The sequence below is a fragment of the Oncorhynchus keta genome, chromosome 26, assembly GCF_023373465.1.
Source record: "Oncorhynchus keta strain PuntledgeMale-10-30-2019 chromosome 26, Oket_V2, whole genome shotgun sequence".
NCBI classification, from domain to species: Eukaryota; Metazoa; Chordata; class Actinopteri; order Salmoniformes; family Salmonidae; genus Oncorhynchus; species Oncorhynchus keta.
Genome location: NC_068446.1, coordinates 32,144,523 through 32,169,003, shown reverse-complemented (window position 1 = coordinate 32,169,003; position 24,481 = coordinate 32,144,523). Strand labels below are relative to the sequence as shown.

The following is a 24,481-nucleotide window of genomic DNA, read 5'->3' as shown; positions in this document are numbered from 1 at the left end:
ATTACTACTCACGGTCTCTGGGTCCTGAGGCTGCTCCAGGAAGGCAGAGAACTCCAGCATGCGGAGTTTGGAGCTGGCGATACTCCGCCCCTGCCACGGGGGGGCGCCCGGTGACATGGACAGGCCTGCCATGCTCTCATAGCCTGAAGAAGAGGAGGGGGGTGGCGCAGAGTAACAGAACATACCATCGGTTTGAAAAAATGTTGTTGCATACTGTCAGTTTCTCTGAGCTTTTTTGGAGCTCTTCGTCACTTGCAGACCATGACAACGTCTGTCGACACATGGGGACATGGGAAGCTGAGAAAACCCACCTGTTATGGGGGGTGGGCCGGACGTCTGCATGGCGTAACTCTGCTGGGAAAAGGGCTTAATGCTGGAGAGACAAGACAGGCAGTAGACACATTACACCCTGACCCCTCGCACACACGACTAGACCGGCAGACTGTTAAACACACTGGGGGCTCGGGTTCATTAACGAAAGTGCCATTTAAATAAACGTGTTAAGATGTTACTCTGTCACATTCAGTTTTGACAGATTGTGATTTCTATTTATTCAGTGGCAGTAGGCCTATGCCTTTTTACTGACAGTCAGAGAGGCTCACACGCAGACATAGGGGATCATTCCATTTTGTCAGCTGGTTATGGTCATGAAAATGACGGTAATTTATTGTTAATTAATATAAACATGTTTAGTATCTCCAGGCCTCCACACATACAAGCCTCTGATGTGCCTTTGGAACAGCTACACTTTAATAGAGTCTAATAATATAAACCACCACAACAAATCCATTATTTATTTTAGGCAGGTTTAAAGAAACATGATATGAAGGACATGTATTTCAGAAGAACAGAATATGATTTGGCCTTCTGTATGTTATCTGGCTATGCACCATGATATAGGCTGTAGGCTAGTTCATTTAGCTGACAGGATATGCTTATAAGTCCCTTGCCATTACTTTATAGCAAGAAGAATATGTTTGAACGTAGCTTAATGAAATATAAATAATATTTCTCCCATTCCAGAGCAAGTGCGCATATGAAGTGGTTATGTTGAGCGGAAAAGCGACCATTTGAAGTAGGTCCTATACACTAGATTTAGAGTTATTTGGCAACTTTAGTGAGATGACACAAACCTGAGAATCTCTTAGAAGTCAAAACAGTGCTCGAGGTCGCTGGTCTACTAATCACCGGACCTGGCAACCCATCATTACGCACACCTGCGCCTCATCATTAGTCGCACCTGGACTTCATCACTTCCCTGATCACTCCCCCTTTATCTAGCACTCCGTTGTTGTCACCCATCAGATAGTATTGTTTTATGTCGAGATGCAACGGGTGGTTGTAGTGTCACGCTATGTTCGGTCATATTAAACTCACCAAATGCACTGGTTTCATGACTCATTGCGTCTTCGTTACATCTTATAAGAATGCATGTTTTACGTCACGCATCATCCACCTTTTGAGGGCTTGCAGCTGATATTCTGCCCAATTTGGCTAAACTCTGTATGCCATGGGTTCTCCAACCCTGTTCCTGTAGTTACCCCGTACTTAATTTGGGGAACAAAGTTAAATCTGTTTGGAAACATTAACACGTTTTCACAAAAAAACATATTTAATTAAACAGTTGACAGACCCTCTCTGTGCGCTTGAGAAAGGAATGGAGGAGATGGAAACGCACAGGGGTGAGATATTCTGTTCTTGAAGGTAACGTTTCAGCCTATTAATTTAGAAAATAAAAATAATCACGGCATTCAAAATCAAATAAAAACTCCCTATAATTTTAGGCTAACCAAGTCGCACTGCACAATCAATTTGAACAGCCTCGCCAAGGCTTATACGTTCTCTCCCAGACTATACAGCAAGTTTGGAGTGTAGCAGAAGGTAACATCCAGTATGCATAATAATACAGTTCACACTCAAAGGCCATTACTAGAATTGTTTACATTTTGGAGCATAGGCTAGACCAATTATGTAACAAATACATCTTAAATCTGTGTTTAAAAAAAAAATCCTGCAGTGGGTAATATGCTGTAATTACTTTTTTTTTTACAGACATGGGCTCATATTTTGGCCAATGCATAAGCTCTAATAAGATGTCCATTTCGTTGGGTTTGGCTTTGAAACAACATCCACAACGATCATGTTTTCCACTGTTTCAACCTGTTGTTGAACTTCTTTCTTCAAATTGATCGATCACAGTAAGGTGAGTTTCAAAAGCACATACTGTTTTGATAAGTGTTTGATGTGATTTTGCATTGATGTCAGAGTGGTTAAAGGGACAATAGAGCACTGGGTACCAGGCCATTAGTGACCTGACAGTCGTTAGCGAGTTGGATAGTACCAACGCATGTCCAGAGTGCATAAGAGGAGATTACCGTAGCTTACTGGTCATGTGGAATTTTACTGCGGTCATGACTCATGACTGCCGGTCTTGCAGAAATATGGTCACCGCAACAGCCCTATACACACACACACACACACACACACACACACACACACACACACACACACACACACACACACACACACACACACACACACACACACACACACACACACACACACACACACACACACACACAGGGTTGTAACTTACTCTTCAGGACCGCCATGCCAAAACTGGGAAAAGGAAAACATGGAAACATATTTTATTACATACACTCTATATGACACCACCTATCGTTCTACTGTTTATGTATCCCCCAGTGTTGCTCAATGACAGGGTGTGTGTGTCTGTCTGTCTGCGCACACTACTCACACCACCAGCAGTGGGGTACGGCGGCCTGGACAGCCCCTGCAGAGCCATCTTGTTCTGGAAGGCGGTGGCGGAGATGGTGGCCATACTCTGGAGGGCCTTGTCTTTGGCAGCCTGGTCCTGCAGACACACACAGCAAGGCCCAGGGGTCAGGTCACGCTCTCCATTATAGTCAGCACCCTGTGGGAATACTAGCCTCGTTATGTTGTTTGTTGGGTGGGAAATGAGGGGTGAAAGCCAGGTTGATCATAGGGGCTGGGCTGGGAGGATGGGTAATATTGCAGTCAAGATCCCCGAGGTTGAGAGTAAGGTTTATTGCTTTGGCAGAGGCCGGGGGGTGTTGACAAGTGGCCCATGTCTCTGCTAGAGGTCACAGTGGGAGCTGGGTCGAGCATGTCGGAGGGCTAGCTCTATGCTAATGCTAATGATCAAGCTAGTTTGTGGCTAAATGTTAACAGTAAACAGGTGACATGGTGGCTACCAGAAACAGAGTCATTCCTGTCTATGATATAACGTTATTGTTCTGTTGTGTGTGTGTCCATCATGCCGACTTGAGCAGTTTCCAACTCATCGAGGACTACCAACACTCTCAGCCACATAATGCTAGGCCACACGGCACAATCTTGTTCCCAGAACCAGCTGACACAAGGGCATAGCTGAAATATGGGGAGTACATTTGGTAGTGTTCTCAGTTACAAGAAAGATGTATTTAAAAAGACCTGTCGGAGGATGCCTTGTGACCAATGCTGGGCCCTGCCAGTTCTGGCCCAGTGGCCACCGTCCAAGGTGACGGAGAGCTGTGTTGTGTTGTGTGTGTTTGCGTGCATGTCTGCGGTAAGAAACGTAAACTAAGAAAGTGCTAGGGGCGGACGGTGTTAGGAAAGCTTTCACCCACCAAACAGGAACACTTTTATTGAGATACTTACCAAATGAAATGCCTGGAAGGAACAATACAAAAATTAATTTCTCTCCTGACAAACGCATTTGTTCATATCGTGCACAGCAAGCCTCAGGCCAGGGATGCTGGAGCGTATCCACATTTACTGTGGTCATTTGTAGATATGCATCACAGGACTAAGCATTCCATATAACACCCACATGAATTAAGGTGGTGCTATTAAATACAACCCGCTCTCTGTTTGTCATTGTTTTGTCTTTCCATATTGTTTGTACTGAAATGTAGGAATGGGAACCATTAGAAATTCCATATCGAATTCATGGCTATCAAGGCCATGGTGTATTGAGTCATTTATTTCATGGAATCAAACCTAAAAATGAGAAGAGAATAACATGGCATGAAGGTCACAGGAAGCCTTCCTGATGATCTGCACTCTGTGGCTTTAGAACAACACCATGGCTACAGCCAAGCAGCTCCACAGCCTCCCCAACAACACAACAACTTCACACTTTAAAATAGGCTTTTTAAACCTTTTCTTGCCCAGGAAAATGAGCAAAACACATCTTGTTTTATCAGGTGAATGGCAAGGAGAGGTAATCAACATCTTAAAATGAATGGATTTGATCATTTGTTATTATTATTTTGACCTCCCACATCCATATAATTGGAAGAGGAAGTGTAAACTAACATAGCCTAGTAGCTAGAAAGGTAACTCCAAACACATTTTCACTAAGAACAGCTGTTTAGGTGGTTAAATGAAGGTTAGCTGTGTGCTGGCAAAACATTAATCAAGTCAAGAAAGCTTAGCAGCAGCCAGCGGCACTTTCTGCACTGGTAGCGGGTGCTTTTTCAAAGCCCATGTCAGATACTCCATTGAGTGTAATTGAATCAAATCAAATTTTATTTGTCACATGCGCCGAATACAAGTGTAGACCTTACAGTGAAATGCTTGCTTACAAGCCCTTAACCAACAATGCAGTTCAGAAAAAAAGTGTATTTACTAAAATAAATTGAAGTAAAAAAATAAAATAAAAAAAGAGTTTTAAAAATAACAATTAAGGAGCAACAATAAAAGAACAGTAACGAGGCTATATACAGGGGGTACCGGTACAGAGTCAATGTGGAGGTTATATACAGGGGGTACCGGTACAGAGTCAATGTGGAGGCTATATACAGGGGGTACCGGTACAGAGTCAATGTGGAGGTTATATACAGGGGGTACCGGTACAGAGTCAATGTGGAGGCTATATACAGGGGGTACCGGTACAGAGTCAATGTGGAGGTTATATACAGGGGGTACCGGTACAGAGTCAATGTGGAGGTTATATACAGGGGGTACCGGTACAGAGTCAATGTGGAGGTTATATACAGGGGGTACCGTCAATGTGGAGGTTATATACAGGGGGTACCGGTACAGAGTCAATGTGGAGGTTATATACAGGGGGTTCCGGTACAGAGTCAATGTGGAGGTTATATACAGGGGGTACCGGTACAGAGTCAATGTGGAGGTTATATACAGGGGGTACCGGTACAGAGTCAATGTGGAGGCTATATACAGGGGGTACCGGTACAGAGTCAATGTGGAGGTTATATACAGGGGGTACCGGTACAGGGTCAATGTGGAGGTTATACACAGGGGGTACTGGTACAGAGTCAATGTGGAGGTAATATACAGGGGGTACCGGTACAGAGTCAATGTGGAGGTTATATACAGGGGGTACCGGTACAGAGTCAATGTGGAGGCTATATACAGGGGGTACCGGTACAGAGTCAATGTGGAGGTTATATACAGGGGGTACCGGTACAGAGTCAATGTGGAGGTTATATACAGGGGGTACTGGTACAGAGTCAATGTGGGGGAGTAAAGGTTAGTCGAGGTAATTGAGGTAATATGTACATGTAGGTAGAGGTAAAGTGACTATGCACAGATAATAAACAGAGTAGCAGCAGCGTAAAAATGGGTGTGGGGGGACAATGCAAATAGTCTGGATAGACATTTGATTAGCTTTTCAGGAGTCTAATGGCTTGGGGGTAGAAGCTGTTAAGAAGCCCTTTGGACATAGACTCTGCGCCAATGAGTGTAATTTGCTCAATATTTGGATTGATAAATAAAGTTGACATAATTAGAAAGAAGATTCTTCTCTTTTCTACTGTAGGTATGTAATTCAACATTCCTTTATTCTGTTGTTGCTAGGGATATATTTTTATATAAATATTTTTGCGGACCCCCTGCAGTACCTCAGTGGACTCTTAGGGGGGAGGCAGACCCCAGGTTGAATACCCCTACCTTAAAAACATCCGCCACCTGCTGTAGCAGTCATACAATTGGAATGGGTAGAATGGTAGACATTGACATTCCCATTGAAAGCAAGGTCCCTACTGTAACACCATGGTATGTGGCATGGCAGACATTGGAGAGGTTGTTCAGAATGTGGATGACTTGTGTTCTAAAAGGTCGAATTGCTCTGTTATATCGGTGGATCCATGTAAATCTTCCAGAATTTAGAACCTGTTTGATTCGTTTTTCTACCCATTCCATTGCTATGGTACTAGCCGTTCAAGCCAACCCACAATGCAGTGCACAGGTTCAAGATTCAAAAAGGGGGGAGACTCACGTAGCGTACCTTCAGCTTCACCTGGATCTCCCGGGCCTTCCGTCGCGCTAGCACCTGGATGTGACTGGACACCTGGAGGAGAGAGAGAGGGATAGAGAAAAAGAGAGAGATTAGGTCTGATCAGGTCTATGGCAGATGTGCTGTACAGGGTTCGGCCAACTATCCTCCATGTTGGCGCCAAATGTACAACAAACAATAATATTCCTTTTCTCATTCTATGATGTCATTGTCTTGAGACTTTTGGTACCAATATGTCACTTATTAAGAACGCCAAACTGAATTGTTCATGGCCCTGGCCACTGCTAGACCAGCAGGTGTCCCCCTTCCCCTCTCACTCTACCCTTCCTCAACTCATTGTCAACTCCAACCCCTCTCCCTCTTTCCCCCCCATCACATATTCACATAAAGGGACACAGATGGACCCCTTTCCCTCTCTCTCTATATAATGCAACATCAGTCAGTGCCAATATGTCAGTCAGTCCCTCCATATCAAATCAATAGCTTGGAACAATAAGGTTCTCTGCATTTTTGCAGACATAGCCTTGTTCAGTTCAATGTTCTTTGCCTATATAGTACTCTAACTACCCACAACTCAAGTTGTTAAGTTCAAAATAATAAAAGATAAAAAATAGCTGACACCATTCAAACCAATGAGGGTTTGGAACTTTAAAGCCAATTATCTCAGAATCATCTTTTGCAGATAAAACCTTATAGTCTCAATCTCTCGAAATCCCATGTCCCAGATAGGGTCCAAATCTCTGCCCCATCCAGCCCTCTACAGTGTCCTCTCTGCCGTAAAAATCCTGTATTCCTCTGCTTCTTGCTTTCCTAATGAGGCTGGGCCACGTGCTAGGTGAAGTGGTGAAGAACACACAGTCGTCTGATCCTATAGCATCTGTGCATTGGGCCCCGGCCCTCTAAATCACTCAAGAGAGGCCCATTTCAGCATGAGAACAGGGTTGGGGCTCGGGAATGTGTCAGAGTGACAGCAGCATCATTTCCTACTGTCATGGCTTCCCCCTAGCCCTCTCTGGGTTTTATCCAGCTCCTGATTGGAGACAGCGTGGAGTGAGTGGGTTGTTTAAGGGGTTGCACATGGTTTGGGAGAAAGGGCAGGAAACATATAGGGGAAAAGTGGAGTGGTGTTACGAAACCCACCTGCTTTCTTGTCCGCGTCTTCCCTGTGCGTAGCTTTATGTACCGTGCTATCAGCTCGTTTCGTCCTGAAAGAGCCAGCACATTGACATTAATAACATTATTTGCATTAAGAAAATGTAAAGTTATTCAATATGTAATGATATATTTGTGGATTTGTTTACATGCAAAGTTTGATTTAGTTTATTAGTTCATAGTGATATGTCCAACAGTGTAAATCCTTGTTGAATGTATGTAAATGCAACAGGCTTGGCATGGTGTCAGTAGGAGGATAGGTCAGCTAGGGGATGATGAGGTACTGCTAACTTATCATCAGCATGCTGGACGTGGTTGGCTAGGAAAATCAGCTGCAGAGGTGGGAGGGGTGTCTGAGTCTGTGCTAATGTGTCCTGTATGTGTTTGTATTGGTGTAAGTGTGTGTGTATGTAGATGTGTTATCAGTAAAAGTGTGTATTTGTGTAAACGCAAGTGTGTGGGTGTGTATGTGCAAGTACGTACATGTGTGTGCAACCGCACTTGTGTGTGTGTGCTTGCCCTGGTCTGTGTACCCTGTGGGGCTGGTGCTGCTGAAAGACAGGTCACATTGGCTGAGCAGGTGAAGGGGTATAGCAGCCATGCGATCCCAGGCCGGGCTCAGAGGAGACACCACAGCCACAGAGAGTGACGAAGGAGGCCTGGCCTGGAGAGGCCGCTCGGCAGCTGGTCTGTGTGTGTCAATGTTTATAGAATACGCCTGCAGTAAATCTTAGGCTTGTTCCTCCATCAAGGCTTTGGTTACAGGGCAAAGGACTTGTTTCAATGGTCATGTGGCCTCTCACCTCTTTCCCTGGCCCTGTACACACATGCACACACACATACAGTACCAGTCAAAAGTTTGGACACACCTTCTCATTCAAGGGTTTTTCTTTATTTTTATTATTTTCTACATTGTAGAATAATACTCAAGACATCAAAACTATGAAATATCACATATGGAATCATGTAGTAATCAAAAAAGTGTTAAACAAATTAAAATATATTTTAGATTCTTCAAAGTAGCCACCCTTTCTTTGCCTTGATGACAGCTTTGCACACTCTTGGCATTCTCTCAACCAGCTTGAGATAGTTTGGGATGAGTTGGACTGCAAAGTGAAGGAAAAGCAGTAAACAAGTGCTCAGCATATGTGGGAACTCTGTCAAGACTGTTGAAAAAGCATTCCAGGTGAACCTGGTTGAGAGAATGCCAAGAGTGTGTAAAGCTTTCATCAAGGCAAAGTGTGTCTACTTCGAAGAATCTAAAATATACTTGAACACTTTTTTGGTTACTACATTATTCCATATGTTATTTTATAGTTTTGATGTCTTCACCATTATTGTACAATGTAGAAAATAGTACAAACAAAGAAAAACCCTTGAATGAGTAGGTGTCCAAACTTTTGACTAGTACTATACACACACACACACACACACACACACACACACACACACACACACACACACACACACACACACACACACACACACACACACACACACACACACACACACACACACACACACACACACACACACACACACACACACACACACACACACACACACACACACACACAGCGTGCCTCCCAGCAGTAGAAGAGTCGAGTTTGCACCACCTCTTAAACACTAATTTTTCCCTGTCACACCACATCTCCATGTGAATTAACACAGAGATCAGTCACGCAACGCAATGTGGAACAACCAGCATAATAATTTCCTCACATAGTGATGCTTGGGTCAGAAAACCCGACCCTACCCCGTCTGACCAATCAGAATGCCCAGTTACGTTGAGGAAGAAGCCCAGAAACACTGGTAGGCAATAAAAGTGATAAGATTCAGCTTGAACTCCAAAGGGTACCCTATTACCAGAGCCCTGGTGAAAAGTAATGCACTATATAGGGAATAGAGTGCCATTTGGGAAGCAACCTCTGAATGGAATGCAAAACATAGTTTCTCCAGCTCTCTTCTGAGCCTCGCTGCTGGGGATAAGGTTCTAGCGGATGGTGTTTGTTCCGACATACAGTAACTTTCCACTAATCAATCCCTAACAGTGTTAAAATTTAATAGGGGACTAGTCCACTGCAGGCAAATTTACGACTTATGAAAGTGGCAGCTGTTAGCATTAGAGGCCATTGCGGTGAATTTGGCGACATGTTCACAAAATAGTTTAAATTAAGGAGGGCGATTGTAACCTCTTTATGCACACAAACACACACACACACACACACACACACACACACACACACACACACACTTTTACACAAACACACACACACACACACACCACACACAAACACACACACACACACACACACACACACACACACACACACACACACACACACAAACACACACACACACAAACACACACACACACACAACACACACACACACACACACAAACACACACACCTGTAGGGCTCCCTTTGTGTCATGCTTTTATGGACTTAAACCTTTCTCTCAGTCTCCTTATGTCTCCACACACAGCCCAGTCACGGCACTCATTCACTCTGAATCTCATTTCCGGGCTGGAACTGCTCAAGCGTTCAGTGTTTATCAGAAGGTGCACTCGCTCACCAATTGTTTGAGCACCTCAATGCATATTTCTTTAATCCCTTTGGATTAAAAAAAGTGTTCCACATTTCTTGTGCACTTTGCAGTTGCTGACTGAAAACAGGCAAATACTTTTTGCGAGGTCACTGTGAAGACTTGGCGAGGTCACTGTGAAGACTTGGCGAGGTCTCTGTGAAGACTTGGCGAGGTCACTGTGAAGACTTGGCGAGGTCTCTGTGAAGACTTGGCGAGGTCTCTGTGAAGACTTGGCGAGGTCTCTGTGAAGACTTGGCGAGGTCTCTGTGAAGACTTGGCGAGGTCTCTGTGAAGACTTGGCGAGGTCACTGTGAAGTCTTGGGGAGATCTCTGGGGTGACTTGGGGAGGTCTCTGTGAAGACTTGGCGAGGTCACTGTGAAGACTTGGCGAGGTCACTGTGAAGACTTGGCGAGGTCTCTGGGGTGACTTGGGGAGGTCTCTGTGAAGACTTGGCGAGGTCTCTGGGGTGACTTGGCGAGATCTCTGTGAAGACTTGGGGAGGTCTCTGGGGTGACTTGGGGAGATCTCTGTGAAGACTTGGCGAGGTCTCTGGGGTGACTTGGCGAGATCACTGTGAAGACTTGGGGAGGTCTCTGGGGTGACTTGGGGAGGTCACTGTGAAGACTTGGGGAGATCTCTGGGGTGACTTGGGGAGGTCTCTGTGAAGACTTGGGGGGGTCTCTGGGGTGACTTGGGGAGGTCTCTGGGGTGACTTGAGTGGAATCCAGATTTTTGGCATTGTGCTTATAAAATAATTTGAGCCAAGATTTGGCATTATGTTCACATACTGTCACACAAAGTCTCTACACACATGACATCCTCCCAGTCCACTCAGCCCATTCAAAATTAGCATCCTGTATTTGTTACCATTAAACCTAGTCATTAATGAGCTGTTAAAGAGGCTGGTGTTCATGTGTTTACAATGCATTGGGAAAGTATTTGGACCCCTTGACTTTTTCCATATTTTGTTACGTTACAGGCTTATTTAAAAATTGATTCGTTTTTTTCTCCTAATCAATCTACACACAATACCTGATAATGACAAAGCAAAAACAGGTTTTTAGACATTTCTGCAAATGTAGTAAAAATACAAAACTGAAATATCAAATTTACATAAGTTTTCAGACCCTTTACTCAGTACTTTGCTGAAGTACCTCTGGCAGTGATTACAGCCTTGAGTCTTCTTGGGTATGACGCTACAAGCATGGCACACCTGTATTTGGGAAATTTCTCCCATTATTCTCTGCAGATCCTCTCAAGCTCTGTCAGGTTGGATGGGGAGCGTCGCTTCACAGCTATTTTCAGGTCTCTCCAGAGATGATTGATCGGGTTTAAGTCTGGGCTCTGGCTTGGACACTCAAGGACATTCAGAGACTTGTCCCGGAGCTTCTTGTGTATTATCTTGGCTATGTGCTTAGGGCCATTGTCCTGTTGGAAGGTGAACCTTAGCCCCAGTCTGAGGTTCTGAGTGCTCTGGAGCAGGTTTTCATCAAAGATCTCTCTGTACTCCATTCATATTTACCCTCGATCCTGACCGGTCTCCCAGTCCCTGACGCTGAAAAACTTCCCCATAGCATGATGCTGCCACCACCATGCTTCACCGTAGGGATGGTGCCAGGTTTCCTCCAGATGTGATGCTTGGCAATCAGGCCAAAGAGCTTGGTTTCATCAGACCAGAGAATCTTGATTCTCATGGTTTGAGAGTCCTCTGGGTGCCTTTTGGCAAACTCCAAACGGGCTGTCATGTGTCTTTTACTGAGTAGTGGCTTCCGTCAGGCCACTCTACCATAAAGGCCTGATTGGTGGAGTGCTGCAGAGATGGTTGTCCTTTTGGAAGGTTCTCCCATCTCCACAGAGGAACTCTGGAGCTCTGTCAGAGTGACCATCGGGTTCTTGGTCACCTCCCTGACCAAGTCCATTCTCCCCCAATTGCTCAGTTCTTCCATTTAAGAATGATGGAGACCACTGTGTTCTTGGGGAATGCTGCAGAAATATTTTGGTACCCTTCCCCAGATCTGTTGTTCGACACAAACCTGTCTCTGAGATCTACAGACAATTCCTTCGACCTGATGGCTTGGTTATTGCTATGACATGCACTGTCAACTGTGGGACCTTTATATAGACAGGTGTGTGCCTTTCCAAATCATGTCCAATTAATTGAATTTACCCCAGGTGGACTCCAATCAAGTTGTAAAAACATCTCAAGAACGATCAATGGACACAGAATGCACTTGAGCTCAATTCTGAGTCTCAACAAAGTGTCTGAATACTTATGTAAATAAGGTATTTGTTTTTTTGTTTTTTTTATAAATGTGCAAAAATTTCTAAAACCCTGTTTTCGCTTTGTCATTATAGGGTATTGTGTGTAGATTTTAATTTAATTCATTTTAGAATAAGGCTGTAACGTAACAAAATTTGGAAAAAGTCAAGGGGTCTGAATACTTTCCGAATGCACTATATATCAGATGTCCCTGGCAATCCCAGAAATGGACGGGTGGTATGATTTTAAAATGATCTAGACAGATCAGAGACACTGAGAAGTAGTCATTCAATAGCACAATGATGAGGTCATTATCGTGTGATCGTGTGACTGTGTCAACTGAATGGGTGGTGTCTAGACTCCAGAGGGGGTGACGGAGCAGCAGCCTGTCCTTGGCCAACTCAGTGGTTTAGGTCAGGTAGGTTAGAGACTGGGATCAGGAAATAGGATCCAAGTTCTCCAGAGCAGAGCAGTGACCGACTCTGGGAACGCGGCTGGTCTAGAGATCATCTGGGAGCTCCAAGAAACACCCTTGGTCCCCTCACCCTCACATCCTCAGGGAAAGGTCAGAGGGGTTAGTGGTGGGTGCAGGATGTGTCATGCAAAGGTGCAGGTGCAACCCTCCCCTCCATCCCTGTCATAAATCTGCCTCCTCTCAAGGCAGGGTTCCACTCTGTCCCCGAACGGTCAGTCCCTGCTCTCCCTGCTCTCTGTGTTCTCTCCTTCCCAGAGCATTCCTCACATACCAACACCCTGACTGCCCTGCCTGCTGCAGCACTGGGCCTGTATCTGTTCTCTCTGCTGCCTGCCCCATGGGGGCGTACTGGGTTATTATGTGTGTGTGTGTATTTGTACTTGTTTGTACTTGACCTCTGTGTACAAACACTCACACCCTCATGACGCTAGAGGACATCCACTCACACCATAGCACATAGCCATCCCAGCCTCGCTAGCCACTCCAGACTCCAGCACAGATGACAACAGAGGACCCAGCTTCTTACTCCCCATCTATTCTGAACAGTGGCGTTCCATGGGATCGACATGATTAGGCCAAACATGCCAGCCACTTTGTAACACACAAACCATCTCTGTTAGACAGAGAGCACACGTGCACAAGCACAGCAAGCCGCTTTATGAACGCACATCTGCCAGCCGTACGGCTTCCGACAGCCTCTCTGTCTCTGGGCGATAACTAAGGTCAGATTTAGGCCGCAGGCAGGAATGTGTTGGCAGGGTGCGATTTCCCCTCGGATAGGATAGCTAGCCGAGAGATTTGGAGTGGTGGCGTGGAGACTCCTGACACAGGCCCCTCTCTGAAGCCACTGGCTAGCTCACTTCTCTCTTACTGACACTATCTGCTATGGCGCTGTCCATGCAAAGCTGTTCACCCTCAGTCCTGGAGGGCCAAAACACTTCTGGTTTTCATCATCTTCTTCTAATAAGGGACTGATTCAGTCCTGGGACACCAGATGTGTGCAATTAACCACCAGGTAGAAACAAAAACCAGAAGCGTTTTGGCCCTCCAGGACCGGAGTTGAACAGCCCTGCTGTAAAGACTTAGACGGGGATTCAAAGATACGGGATGTGAACATTGCGTTTCAAATGTGAAATCACTGTAACAGCAGCAGCTGACTGTTTACTCTGTTTCATTTGAATCCATACAGAACCGTACCTCTCCACCGGTTACATAATATTATAAACTGGGTGGTTCGAGCCCTGAGTGTTGATTTGCTGACAGCCGTGGTATATCAGATCGTATACCACGGGTATGACAAAACATGTATTTTTACTGCTCTAATTACGTTGGTAACCAGTTTATAATAGCAATAAGGCATATGGGGGTTTGTGAAGTATGGCCAAAATACTACGGCTAAGGGCTGTGTCTAGGCACTCCACATTTAAACTCAGTTTTTCACAATTACTGACATTTAATCCTAGTACAAATTCCATGTCTTAGGTCAGTTAGGATCACCACTTTATTTTAAGAATGTGAAATGTCAGAATAATAGTAGAGAGTGATTAATTTCAGCTTTTATTTCTTTCATCACATTCCCTGCGGGTCAGAAGTTTACATACACTCAATTAGTATTTGGTAGCATTGCCTTTAAATTGTTTAACTTGGGTCAAGCTTTTCGAGTAGCCTTCCACAAGCTTCCACAATAAGTTGGGAGAATTTTGGCCCATTCCTCCTGACAGAGCTGGTGTAACGGAGTCAGGTTTGTAGGCCTCCACGATTTTTCAGTTCTGCCCACAGATTTTCGATAGGATTGAGGTCAGGGTTTTGTGATGGCCACTCCAATACCTTGACTTTGTTGTCCTTAAGCCATTTTGCCACAACTTTGGAAGTATGCTTGGGGTCATTGTCCATTTGGAAGATCCATTTGCCATGAAGCTTTCACTTCTTGACTGATGTTTTGAGATTTTGCTTCAATATATCTTCATAATTAGCCCTCCTCATGATGCCATCTATTTTGTGAAGTGCACCAGTCCCTCCTGCAGCAAAGCACCCCCACAACATGATGCTGCCACCCCCGTGCTTCACAGTTGGGATGGTGTTCTTTGGCTTGCAAGTGTACCCCTTTTTCCTCCAAACATAACGATGGCCATTATGGCCAATCAGTTCTATTTTTGTTTTATCAGACCAGAGGACATTTCTCCAAAAAGTACGATCTTTGTCCCCATGTGCAGTTGCAAACCGTAGTCTGGCTTTTATGGCGGTTTTGGAGCAGTGGCTTCTTCCTTGCTGAGAGGCCTTTCAGGTTATTGCAATATAGGACTCGTTTTACTGTGGATTTAGATAACATTATACCCGTTTCCTGTGAAGGTCAAGACAGGGGCTAGGGCTACAGAGCCGAGGTCAGGTTCAGACTCAGGACCTCCCCCATGTGACTGCTGTGCTGTGCCCCCTGCATCGCCCCAGCCTCATCCTCAGGAGTGCACAGGTGTCGCCACAACCCACTCACTACCCAGCAAACCCCTGACCTGGCCATGCCTTCAAGTACTCTCTCTGGAGACAGCAAACAGTGACCCCACTGCAGTAGTACTCAACAATGATATGGTGACCGTACTGAGAACTCTGTCCTGTCTCAGCTGCAATTACAAAAGAAACATGACACAGGAGCACTTTATCAAAAGGCTACTAGCTACACACAGCCTTCTGTCAGTGAATCTCTCACTTGACTGGAAAGGTTGGGACCTGGGTGAGGAGGATAATTATTTATTTCCATTGGGCCTTTCCTTTACATCATACACTGTTATTAATGAGGGTTGACAGAAAAAACTGCTGCTCTCTGTTTGCAGGGCACGTTGGCGTCTACACAAGAGAAACAAACATGTCTCGATGTTTGTCGGCAATAAAACCCTTTTGCAATGAAGGCCAGAGAAAACAGATGTTCACTATAGGAGGTATAGCGGGAGAGCAGGTGTGAAAGTACATGATGACTGAATAAAATATTATACTCTTTCAGTTATTTTTGCATAAGGCATAATACTATTGCCTTTTTCTGATTATGTAAATAATAAAAGTGATTACAAGAAGAGTTATGAGTGATTATCCAATGGGTGGGTCTAATCCTGAATGCTGATTGGTTAAAACCAAGATTCTCGGGCATTATCACTTAATTATTCAATCACTGTAAATAAACCAACATTTCCACTATCAAATGTGTTATTTTCATATACGGCCTATATGGGTATCCTATAACTTGGGGCAAAGCACTTATCCAACTGTCCATCCCTCCTCCCCTATAACACACATCATTTGTCATCCCAGCACAACCGGGACCCGTGGAAGCCAGGAAATGTTTTCATTGGCACTGCAGGTCGAATGACTGCCACACAAAAACCTCCACAATATCCGTGACACTGTCTTAATAAGCAAGCTAATAACTGCAGTGAGTAATAAGCATGACGGCCAGACTATTATGAGAAAAATGCCATGAATGCATGAGGAAATATGAGACAAAAACATTCCTCTCGATATAAGAAATTACAATTGGATGAAGAGGATCTACACGCATACTACAAAATTAACGGTTCCCCATCTCAATATGGCATTGTTGCCTCTGGAATGGCATTTGTTCAGTGTTATAGACAGGAAATGCAATACAGTGCATTCAGGAAAAGTATTCAGACCACTTGACTTTTTCCACATTTTGTTATATTAGACTTATTCTAAAATAGATTGATTAGGGTGGAAAAAACTATTTAATCTACACACCATATCCCATAATAACTAAGCAAAAACAGATTGTTAGACATTCAGATCCTTCACTCAGTACTTTGTTGAAGCAGCTTTGGTAGCGATTACAGCCTCGAGTCTTCTCCCATTCTTCTCTGTAGATCCTCTCAAGCTCTCTCATGTTGGATGGGAAGTGTGTGCAAAGCTGTCATCAAGGCAAAGGGTGGATATTCAAGAATCTCAAATATAACATATATTTTGATTTGTTTAACACTTTTTTGGTTACTACATGATTCCATATGTGTTATTTGATGTCTAAAGAAAAACCCTTGAATGAGCCGGTGTTCTAACACCTTTGACTGGTAGTGTATTTCCAAAGGTTTTCCTCTCACTTCATGTAATGATATACTTCAATTTTAAAACCTCAACCTGAGAATGAAATTAACATAGCTTTAGGTTGAAATGAGTTGAGTTGTAGCAATGTGTCGAAAGGTCTGTCAATGACCCTGACAGGGCTGATTAAACATGGTGGGGGGTCAGTTTGGGGGGTGGGCTTAGCTGTTTAGGGGCTGATGGGGTGCGGGTTGGCAGCGGGTTCAGTCTTGTCTCCTTTCTCATGTAGTAAATTTTATCTGGCCGTGAGGCTGTGGTGAACTTGGGGAGCAGTTGGAGGTTAGCTGAAAGGCAGACAGACCCGCTGAGAGACTGACTGACTGACGTACAGATGGGGGGGGCAGAGTGCATGATAAATCCCAGAAATAGCAGCGAACAGAGGAGGGAAGCATAAAGACACACACACACACACGAAACAGGGACAGGTGCAGAATGCCCCGGAGCCGCACAAGACACCGCCACTGCCTTGGTGTTTATTTGTTTCCCTCCCCTCACTCCAAGCACTCAAAGGGTAAACGTCTATTCTGGTATAGGGTTACAGCGGAGCTGCCTTGAACCCCGGTTCCAAGCGCATGCCATTCCTAACGGCCCATCGTGCTCCCTGGCACGCATCACCCGCCCCTGACCCCCGTGGGGAGGAAGGGGCACCTCAGCGCGCCCCCCCAGCTCTCACCACCCTCCCCTCCCTCCCCAGCCTCTCTTCCCCTAAAACAGAATGTGACACCTGCCCCCTCTCCTCCGTCCCATTATTGCAGGCTTTATAAGGGGTTAGAGTTGATCAGGGGACGGCTGTGAACTCGCCGGGCCCAGATAGCCATTAGCCACATGCTAGGCTAAAGGAGCTCGCTCAGAGAGGGGAGATGACAGACCTCCTCTGAAAAGCACACAACCACCTGCTCCGTTTGGACCCAACGCTTTTCCACCACCAGCAGACGAGCTATCGTTATCGCAAGCCATCTGTTAGCAGATGTCTACCAGCAAGACCTAGTGTGTCCTATCAAATCAAAGTTTATTGGTTGCGTACACAGATTTTTTAAATTGAACCTTTATTTAACTAGGCAAGTCAGTTAAAGAACAAATTCTTATTTACAATGACACTCTACCAAGAGGCAAAAGGCCTCCTGTGGGGACGGGGCTGGGATTAAAAATAAAAATGTAGGACAAAACACACATCACAACAAGAGAGACACCACAACACTACAAAAAGAGAGACCTAAGACAACAACACAGCATGGCAGCAACACATGACAGCATACAACCTGGTAGCAGCACAAAATTGGTATAAACATTGTTAGGCACAGATAACAGCACAAAGGGCAAAACGGTAGAGACAACAATACATCATGCAAAGCAGCCACAAGTGTCAGTAAGAGTGACAATGATTGAGTCTTTGAATGTAAAGATGGAGATAAAACTATACAGTTTGGGGCCTCCCGAGTGGTGCAGCGGTCTAAGGCACTGCATCGCAGTGCAAGAATTGTTACTACGGGCTGTGTCACAACCAGCCATGGCCGGGAGTTAGGCGGGTTATGTTTCGGAGGACACATTACTCCACCTTAGCCTCTCCCAAGTCAGCGATTAGCAAGATCAAAAAGGGGTTAAAAATACTAATTAAATAAACTGTCCAGTTTGAGTGTTTGTTTCAGCTCCTTCCAGTCGCTAGCTGCAGCGAAAAGAGGAGCGACCCAGGATTGTGTGTGCTTTGGGGACCTTCACCAGAATGTGACTGGCAGGACAGGTGTTGTATGTGGAGGATGAGGGGCGCAGTAGGTATCTCAGATAGGGGGGAGTGAGGCCTAAGAGGGTTTTATAAATTAGCATCAACCAGTGGGTCTTTTGCCGGGTATACAGAGATGACCAGTTCACAGAGGAGTATAGAGTGCAGTGACGTGTCCTATAAGGGGCATTGTTGGCAAATCTGATGGCCGAATAGAAAGAACATCTAGCCGCATGAGAGCACCCTTACCTGCTGATCTATAATTTACATCTTCATAATCTAGCGTGGGTAGGATGGTCATCTGAATCAGGGTTAGTTTGGCAGCTGGGGTGAAAGAGGAGCGATTATGATAAAGGAAACCAAGTCGAGATTTAACTTCAACCTGCAGCTTTGAAAATGTGCTGAGACAAGGACAGTGTACCATCTAGCCATACTCCCAAGTACTTGTATGAGGTGACTACCTTATTAAGATCTAAACTCTCAGATATACTAATCACACCAGTGGGGAGAGGGGCATTTTACAGATGTTATCCCATATGTAAGAAATATCAGAACAAGCAATGTCAGACTCTAAAATATGGAAAAAGTCAAGGGGCCTTTTTACAAATGTTTAAAAAAGAAAAACTGAAAAGGTACACATTTACACAAGTAGTCAGACCCTTTACTCAGTACTTTGTTGAAGCACCTTTGGCAGTGATTACAGCATCAAGTTGTATTGGGTATGACGTGACAAGTAATTTGGGGAGTTCCTCCCTTTCTTCTCAGCAGATCCTCTCAAGCTCTGTCAGGTTGGATGGGGAGCGTCACTGCACAGCTATTTTCAGGTCTCTCCAGAAGTGTTCAATCGGGTTCAAGTCCGGGCTCTGGCTGGGCCACTCAAGGACATTCAGACACTTGACCCAAATCCACTCCTGTGTTGTAATGGCTGTGTGCTTAAGGTCGTTATCCTGTTGGAAGGTGAACCTTTTCCCCAGTCTGAGGTCCTGAGTGATCTGGAGCAGGTTTTCATCAAGGATCTCTCTGTACTTCGCTCTGTTCATCTTTGCCTCGATCCTGACTAGCCTCCCAATTCCTGACGCTGAAAGATATCCCCAAAGCATGATGCTACCACCCCCATGCTTCACCGTAGGGATGGTGCCAGGTTTCCTCCAGACGTGACGCTTGGCATTCAGGATAAAGAGTTCAATCTTGGTTTCATCAGACCAGAGAATCTTGTTTCTCATGGTCTGAGAGTGTTGAGGTGCCTTTTGGCAAACTCCAAGTGGGCTGTCATGTGCCTTTTACTGAAGAGTGGCTTCTGTCTGGCCACTCTACCATAAAGGCCTGATTGGTGGAGTGCTGCAGAGATGGTTGTCCTTCTGGAAGGTTCTCCCATCTCCACAGAGGAGCTCTGTCAGAGTGACCATTGGGTTCTTGGTATTATGGGGTATTGTGTGTAGATTGCTAAGGAATTTGTTTTGATTTAATCCATTTTAGAATAATGCTGTTACGAAACAAAATGTAGAAAAAGCCAAGGGGTCTGAATACTTTCCAAAGGTACTGTGTATATGTATATATTATCTGCCTGACCTGACCCTAGCCTGCCTATATGTACTTTTGCCCCATATAGCCTGCTGTCCTGTACCTTAGCCCCACTACTCTGGATTACCAACCTCTGCCTGACCTGACCCTGAGCCTGCCTGCCATCCTGTACCTTTGCCCCACTACTCTGGATTATTGACCCCTGCCTGCCTTGACCTGTCGTCTGCCTGCCCCTGTTGCTGTAATAAACACTGTTACTTCGACACAGTCTGCATTTGGTTCTTACCTGAAATGTGATAGTATGTCCGAAACACATTGCTTATCTAAATATTTTCCCTTATCATGCCATATAACTTTTTTCTTCACCTTTATTCCAAAATGTTAATTGGACTGCAACACTTAAAAGCCAATGATGTAACATAGACTGTATGACTGATAATGAGATATGGCAAAACAGGGTAGACAACATGCCCTCGCCATAGTTATGTAATCGAATAGTGCGGTAGGTAACCTAGCGGTTAAGAGTGTTGGGCCAGTAATCAAAAGGTTGCTGGTTCGAATCAAGGCACTTAACCCTAATTACTCCTGTAAGTCGCTCTGGATAAAAGAGTCTGCTAAATTACAAAAATGTCAATGAATATTATTATAGTACAGAAATGGCTGAGGGAGAGAGGGAAGGTGAGCGGATAATGTCAAGTATCAATCAGAACGTGAGTAGCAGCATGGAGGCGTGTGACATCCATGGTGCCATTACACGCTACTCAGCCACATGGACGGAGGGGAGGGACAGCTAGGCAGAAACCCAGCATGGTGTGTACCAGAGTGCTATGAAACAGGGAATGTGGTATATCTGTTGATAAAATAACAGAAATGTAAGTCGCTCTGGATAAGAGCGTCTGCTAAATGACTTAAATGTAAATGTAAATGTGGTGGTAGTGAGAGGGTGTGTGGAACTATGTGTGTACTCTAGGATACTGCCATGTATCACTCACAACGCATAAGAACTATGTGTGTGTGTGTGTGTGTGTGTGTGTGTGTGTGTGTGTGTGTGTGTGTGTGTGTGTGTGTGTGTGTGTGTGTGTGTGTGTGTGTGTGTGTGTGTGTGTGTGTGTGTGTGTGTGTGTGTGTGTGTGTGTGCAACTGTATGCAACTGTATGCAACTGTGTGTGTGCAACTGTGTGTGAAGTAAATGTGTGTAGACGTATGAAGGCCTTATTTGTGAGGGAAAGTGGTCAGTGCAGATACAACTGGCATATCTTCAATTTCAAGGGACATGGGTCCATGAGAGTGTATGTACATGAACGTTTTAGGGGACAGCATATAGTCAGTCATCATATAAAGCCAGGGAATAGATGGGAAAAGGGTAGGGCATACCATACATCTTTCCCTCGTCGGAGAGGATAATCTTCCTGCGTCCGCAGGGCGGGTAGATGGACAGGGCCTCATGGAAGCTCTGTTCGATGTCAGGGCTCCACACGCCCTCCGCATCGTTCTCCAGAGCCTTGTCCAGAGGCTCGTTCAGCTCCTCACTGCTGCCCCCAGGGGAGGCGGCCGGCACCCACTCCGCAGACGTGGTGGGGGCAGGGGGGGACCACAGGACAGGGCTGGGGTTGGAGGGATCGGGGGGGTAGACCCAGGGGGGGAAGGGGGTTGGGGTGGGGTGTAGATGGTGTCTTCCAGGGGCCAATGACAGAACAAGACAGGGGAGAGTGATCCTGAGAAAGCAAAATACATAACATTTAGGTCAGGTGAGGTTGAGTCAAGAAGTGCTGGCTAGAAGAATATTAGGCCAAGAACAAGAGCATAGGAAGGCAATACCCATCGGAAACAGTGAATGACCATATGATATGCTTTAAAGGATAACAAGGATTGCTTTCAAATATTGATTATGCTGCTAAGTATTTGATACTTTGAATTGTCTTGGTATCCATAGTTATGTACTGTCTGTGACTATGTATGATAAGCTATTCCCATGCTAAACACTTGCCAGATCTCCCTCAAACCATACGTTCAAACATCAAGAAACTTCCTGGTAAAATTTAGATGAAAAAAAAAAACAACAGAATTCTGGTCATTTGACGTCAGCCCAAGGAGGTCGAACTATCTAGGAAAGCGATAGCTATGTCAGCTGAGTGTGGTCATATGAAGAGCGGCGTGCGCGCAAATGCTATGAAATCTTAGATCACATCAATGGGGAGTTGCTAATACTACTTGGATAAAGCACCTCGGACCAGAAATTAGATTATGGAGCCATGAAAACAAACTGCATGGCACCTAGAGGCCAAGGAGATGGCTGAAGAGATGGCTGACGAGAGGGCTGGAGAGAGAGGGCCGAGGGAGAGGGCCAAGGGAGAGGGCCGAGGGAGAGGGCCAAAGGAGAGGGCCGAGGGAGAGGGCCGGAGAGAGAGGGCCGAGGGAGAGGGCCGGAGAGAGAGGGCCGAGGGAGAGGGCCGGAGAGAGAGGGCCGAGGGAGAGGGCCGGAGAGAGAGGGCAAAGGGAGAGGGCCAGAGGGAGAGGGCCGAGGGAGAGGGCCGGAGAGAGAGGGCAAAGGGAGAGGGCCAAGGGAGAGGGGAGAGGGCCGAGGGAGAGGGCCGAGGGAGAGTGCCGAGCGAGAGGGCCGAGGGAGAGGGTCGAGGGAGAGGGCCGGAGAGAGAGCCGAGGGAGAGGGCCGAGGGAGAGGGTCGAGGGAGAGGGCCTAGGGAGAGGGCCGAGGGAGAGGGCCGAGGGAGAGGGCCGAGGGAGAGGGCCGAGGGAGAGGGCCGAGGGAGAGGGCCTAGGGAGAGGGCCGAGGGAGAGGGCCGAGGGAGAGGGCCGAGGGAGAGGGCCTAGGGAGAGGGCTGAGGGAGAGGGCCGAGGGAGAGGGCCTAGGGAGAGGGCCGAGGGAGAGGGCCAAGCGAGAGGCAGAGGAGTAACAGACTGGGAAATACATTAAACACACCGCCATTGACATTTTCAAATACTTTATCTGTGCTCGATTGAGCTTTCCTGGCTTAATGGACCAATAAAATAGTACCAAAACTGTAAACTCTGCACATCTGGCAGTCCACAGGCAAGCTGAAGCAAACGTGCAAGGTAGAGGTCGACCGATTAATCGGAATGGCCAATTTAATTAGGGCCGATTTCAAGTTTTCATAACAATCGGAAATCGGTATTTTTGGACGCCGATTTGGACGATTTTTAAAATATTTTTTACATTTTATTTATTTTTATTCCCCTTTTATTTAATCTTTATTTAACTAGGCAAGTCAGTTAAGACCACATTCTTATTTTCAATTACGGCCTAGGAATGGTGAGTTAACTGACTCGTTCAGGGGCACAACAACAGATTTTTACCTTGTCAGCTCGGGGGATTCAATCTTGCAACCTTACAGTTAACTAGTTCAACGCTCTAACCACCTGATTACATTGCACTCCACGAGGAGCCTGCCTGTTACGCGAATGCAGTAAGCCAAGGTAAGTTGCTAGCTAGCATTAAACTTATCTTATAAAAAACAATAAATCATAATCACTAGTTAACTACACATGGTTGATGATATTACTAGTTTATCTAGCGTGTCCTGCGTTGCATATAATCGATGCAGTGCGTATCGTTGCTCCAAAGTGCACCTAACGATAAACACCAATGCCTTTCTTAAAATCAATACACAGAAGTATATATTTTTAAACCTGCATATTTAGCTAAAATAAATCCAGGTTAGCAGGCAATATTAACCAGGTGAAATTTTGTCACTTCTCTTGCATTCATTGCACGCGGAGTCAGTGTATATGCAACAGTTTGGGCCGCCTCATTTGCCAGAATTTTACGTAATTATGACATAACATTGAAGGTTGTGCAATGTAACAGGAATATTTAGACTTATGGATGCCACCCGTTAGATAAAATACGGAACCAGATTTGACCATATTAATGACCTAAGGCTCGTATTTCTGTGTGTTATGTTATAACTAAGTCTATGATTTGATAAAGCAGTCTGAGCGATGGTAGGCAGCAGCATGCTCGTAAGCATTCATTCAAACAGCACTTTCGTGTGTTTTGCGAGCAACTCTTCGTTGTACTTCAAGCATTGCACTGTTTATGACTTCAAGCCTATCAACTCCTGAGATTAGGCTGGTGTAACCCTTTGTGAAATGGCTAGCTAGTTAGCGGGGTGCGCGCTAATAGCGTTTCAAACGTCACTCGTTCTGAGAATTGGGGTAGTTATTCCCCTTGCTCTGCATGGGTAACGATGCTTCGAGGGTGGCTGTTGTCGATGTGTTCCTGGTTCAAGCCCAGATAGGAGCGAGGATAGGGATGGAAGCTATACTGTTACACTGGCAATACTAAAGTGCCTATAAGCACATCTAATAGTCAAAGGTTAATGAAATACAAATGGTATAGAGAG

General features: G+C 45.4%; 2 protein-coding genes and 1 long non-coding RNA gene across 6 annotated transcripts in view; 2 read left to right on the top strand and 1 right to left on the bottom strand.

The window, feature by feature from the left end:
* LOC118358769 (transcriptional enhancer factor TEF-3-like) overlaps positions 1-22,368 on the bottom strand; it is a 30,505-nt gene extending 8,137 nt beyond the window's left edge. The window contains exons 1-8 of the mRNA XM_052481110.1: positions 22,364-22,368; positions 21,474-21,772; positions 7,427-7,491; positions 6,278-6,340; positions 2,759-2,875; positions 2,597-2,619; positions 312-373; positions 13-143 (exon numbers count right to left, since the gene is read on the bottom strand). Of these exons, the coding sequence (XP_052337070.1) occupies positions 13-143; positions 312-373; positions 2,597-2,619; positions 2,759-2,875; positions 6,278-6,340; positions 7,427-7,491; positions 21,474-21,772; positions 22,364-22,368 (765 nt within the window). The remainder of the gene's footprint in view (positions 1-12; positions 144-311; positions 374-2,596; positions 2,620-2,758; positions 2,876-6,277; positions 6,341-7,426; positions 7,492-21,473; positions 21,773-22,363) is intronic.
* Positions 3,972-6,209, top strand: LOC127912042 (uncharacterized). Of its 4 annotated transcripts, none has more exons than XR_008080253.1 (3): positions 3,972-5,013; positions 5,162-5,239; positions 5,396-6,209. It is a non-coding gene; the product is annotated as an uncharacterized LOC127912042 (long non-coding RNA). The 4 variants fall into 4 exon arrangements; XR_008080251.1 differs by having other exon boundaries at positions 5,357-6,209; XR_008080254.1 differs by having other exon boundaries at positions 5,123-5,239.
* A 20-nt stretch (positions 22,369-22,388) lies between the features above and the next one.
* On the top strand, positions 22,389-22,928 carry LOC127912205 (octapeptide-repeat protein T2-like). Its single transcript, XM_052481109.1, has one exon. The coding sequence runs from the start codon at positions 22,389-22,391 to the stop codon at positions 22,926-22,928; it is 540 nt and encodes a 179-aa protein (XP_052337069.1).
* Positions 22,929-24,481: the final 1,553 nt, after the last annotated feature.

What these genes read in the sequence shown, in the direction of transcription:
- LOC127912205 (XM_052481109.1), top strand. Translation starts at nt 22,389, where the DNA reads ATGGCTGAAGAGATGGCTGACGAGAGGGCTGGAGAGAGAGGGCCGAGG.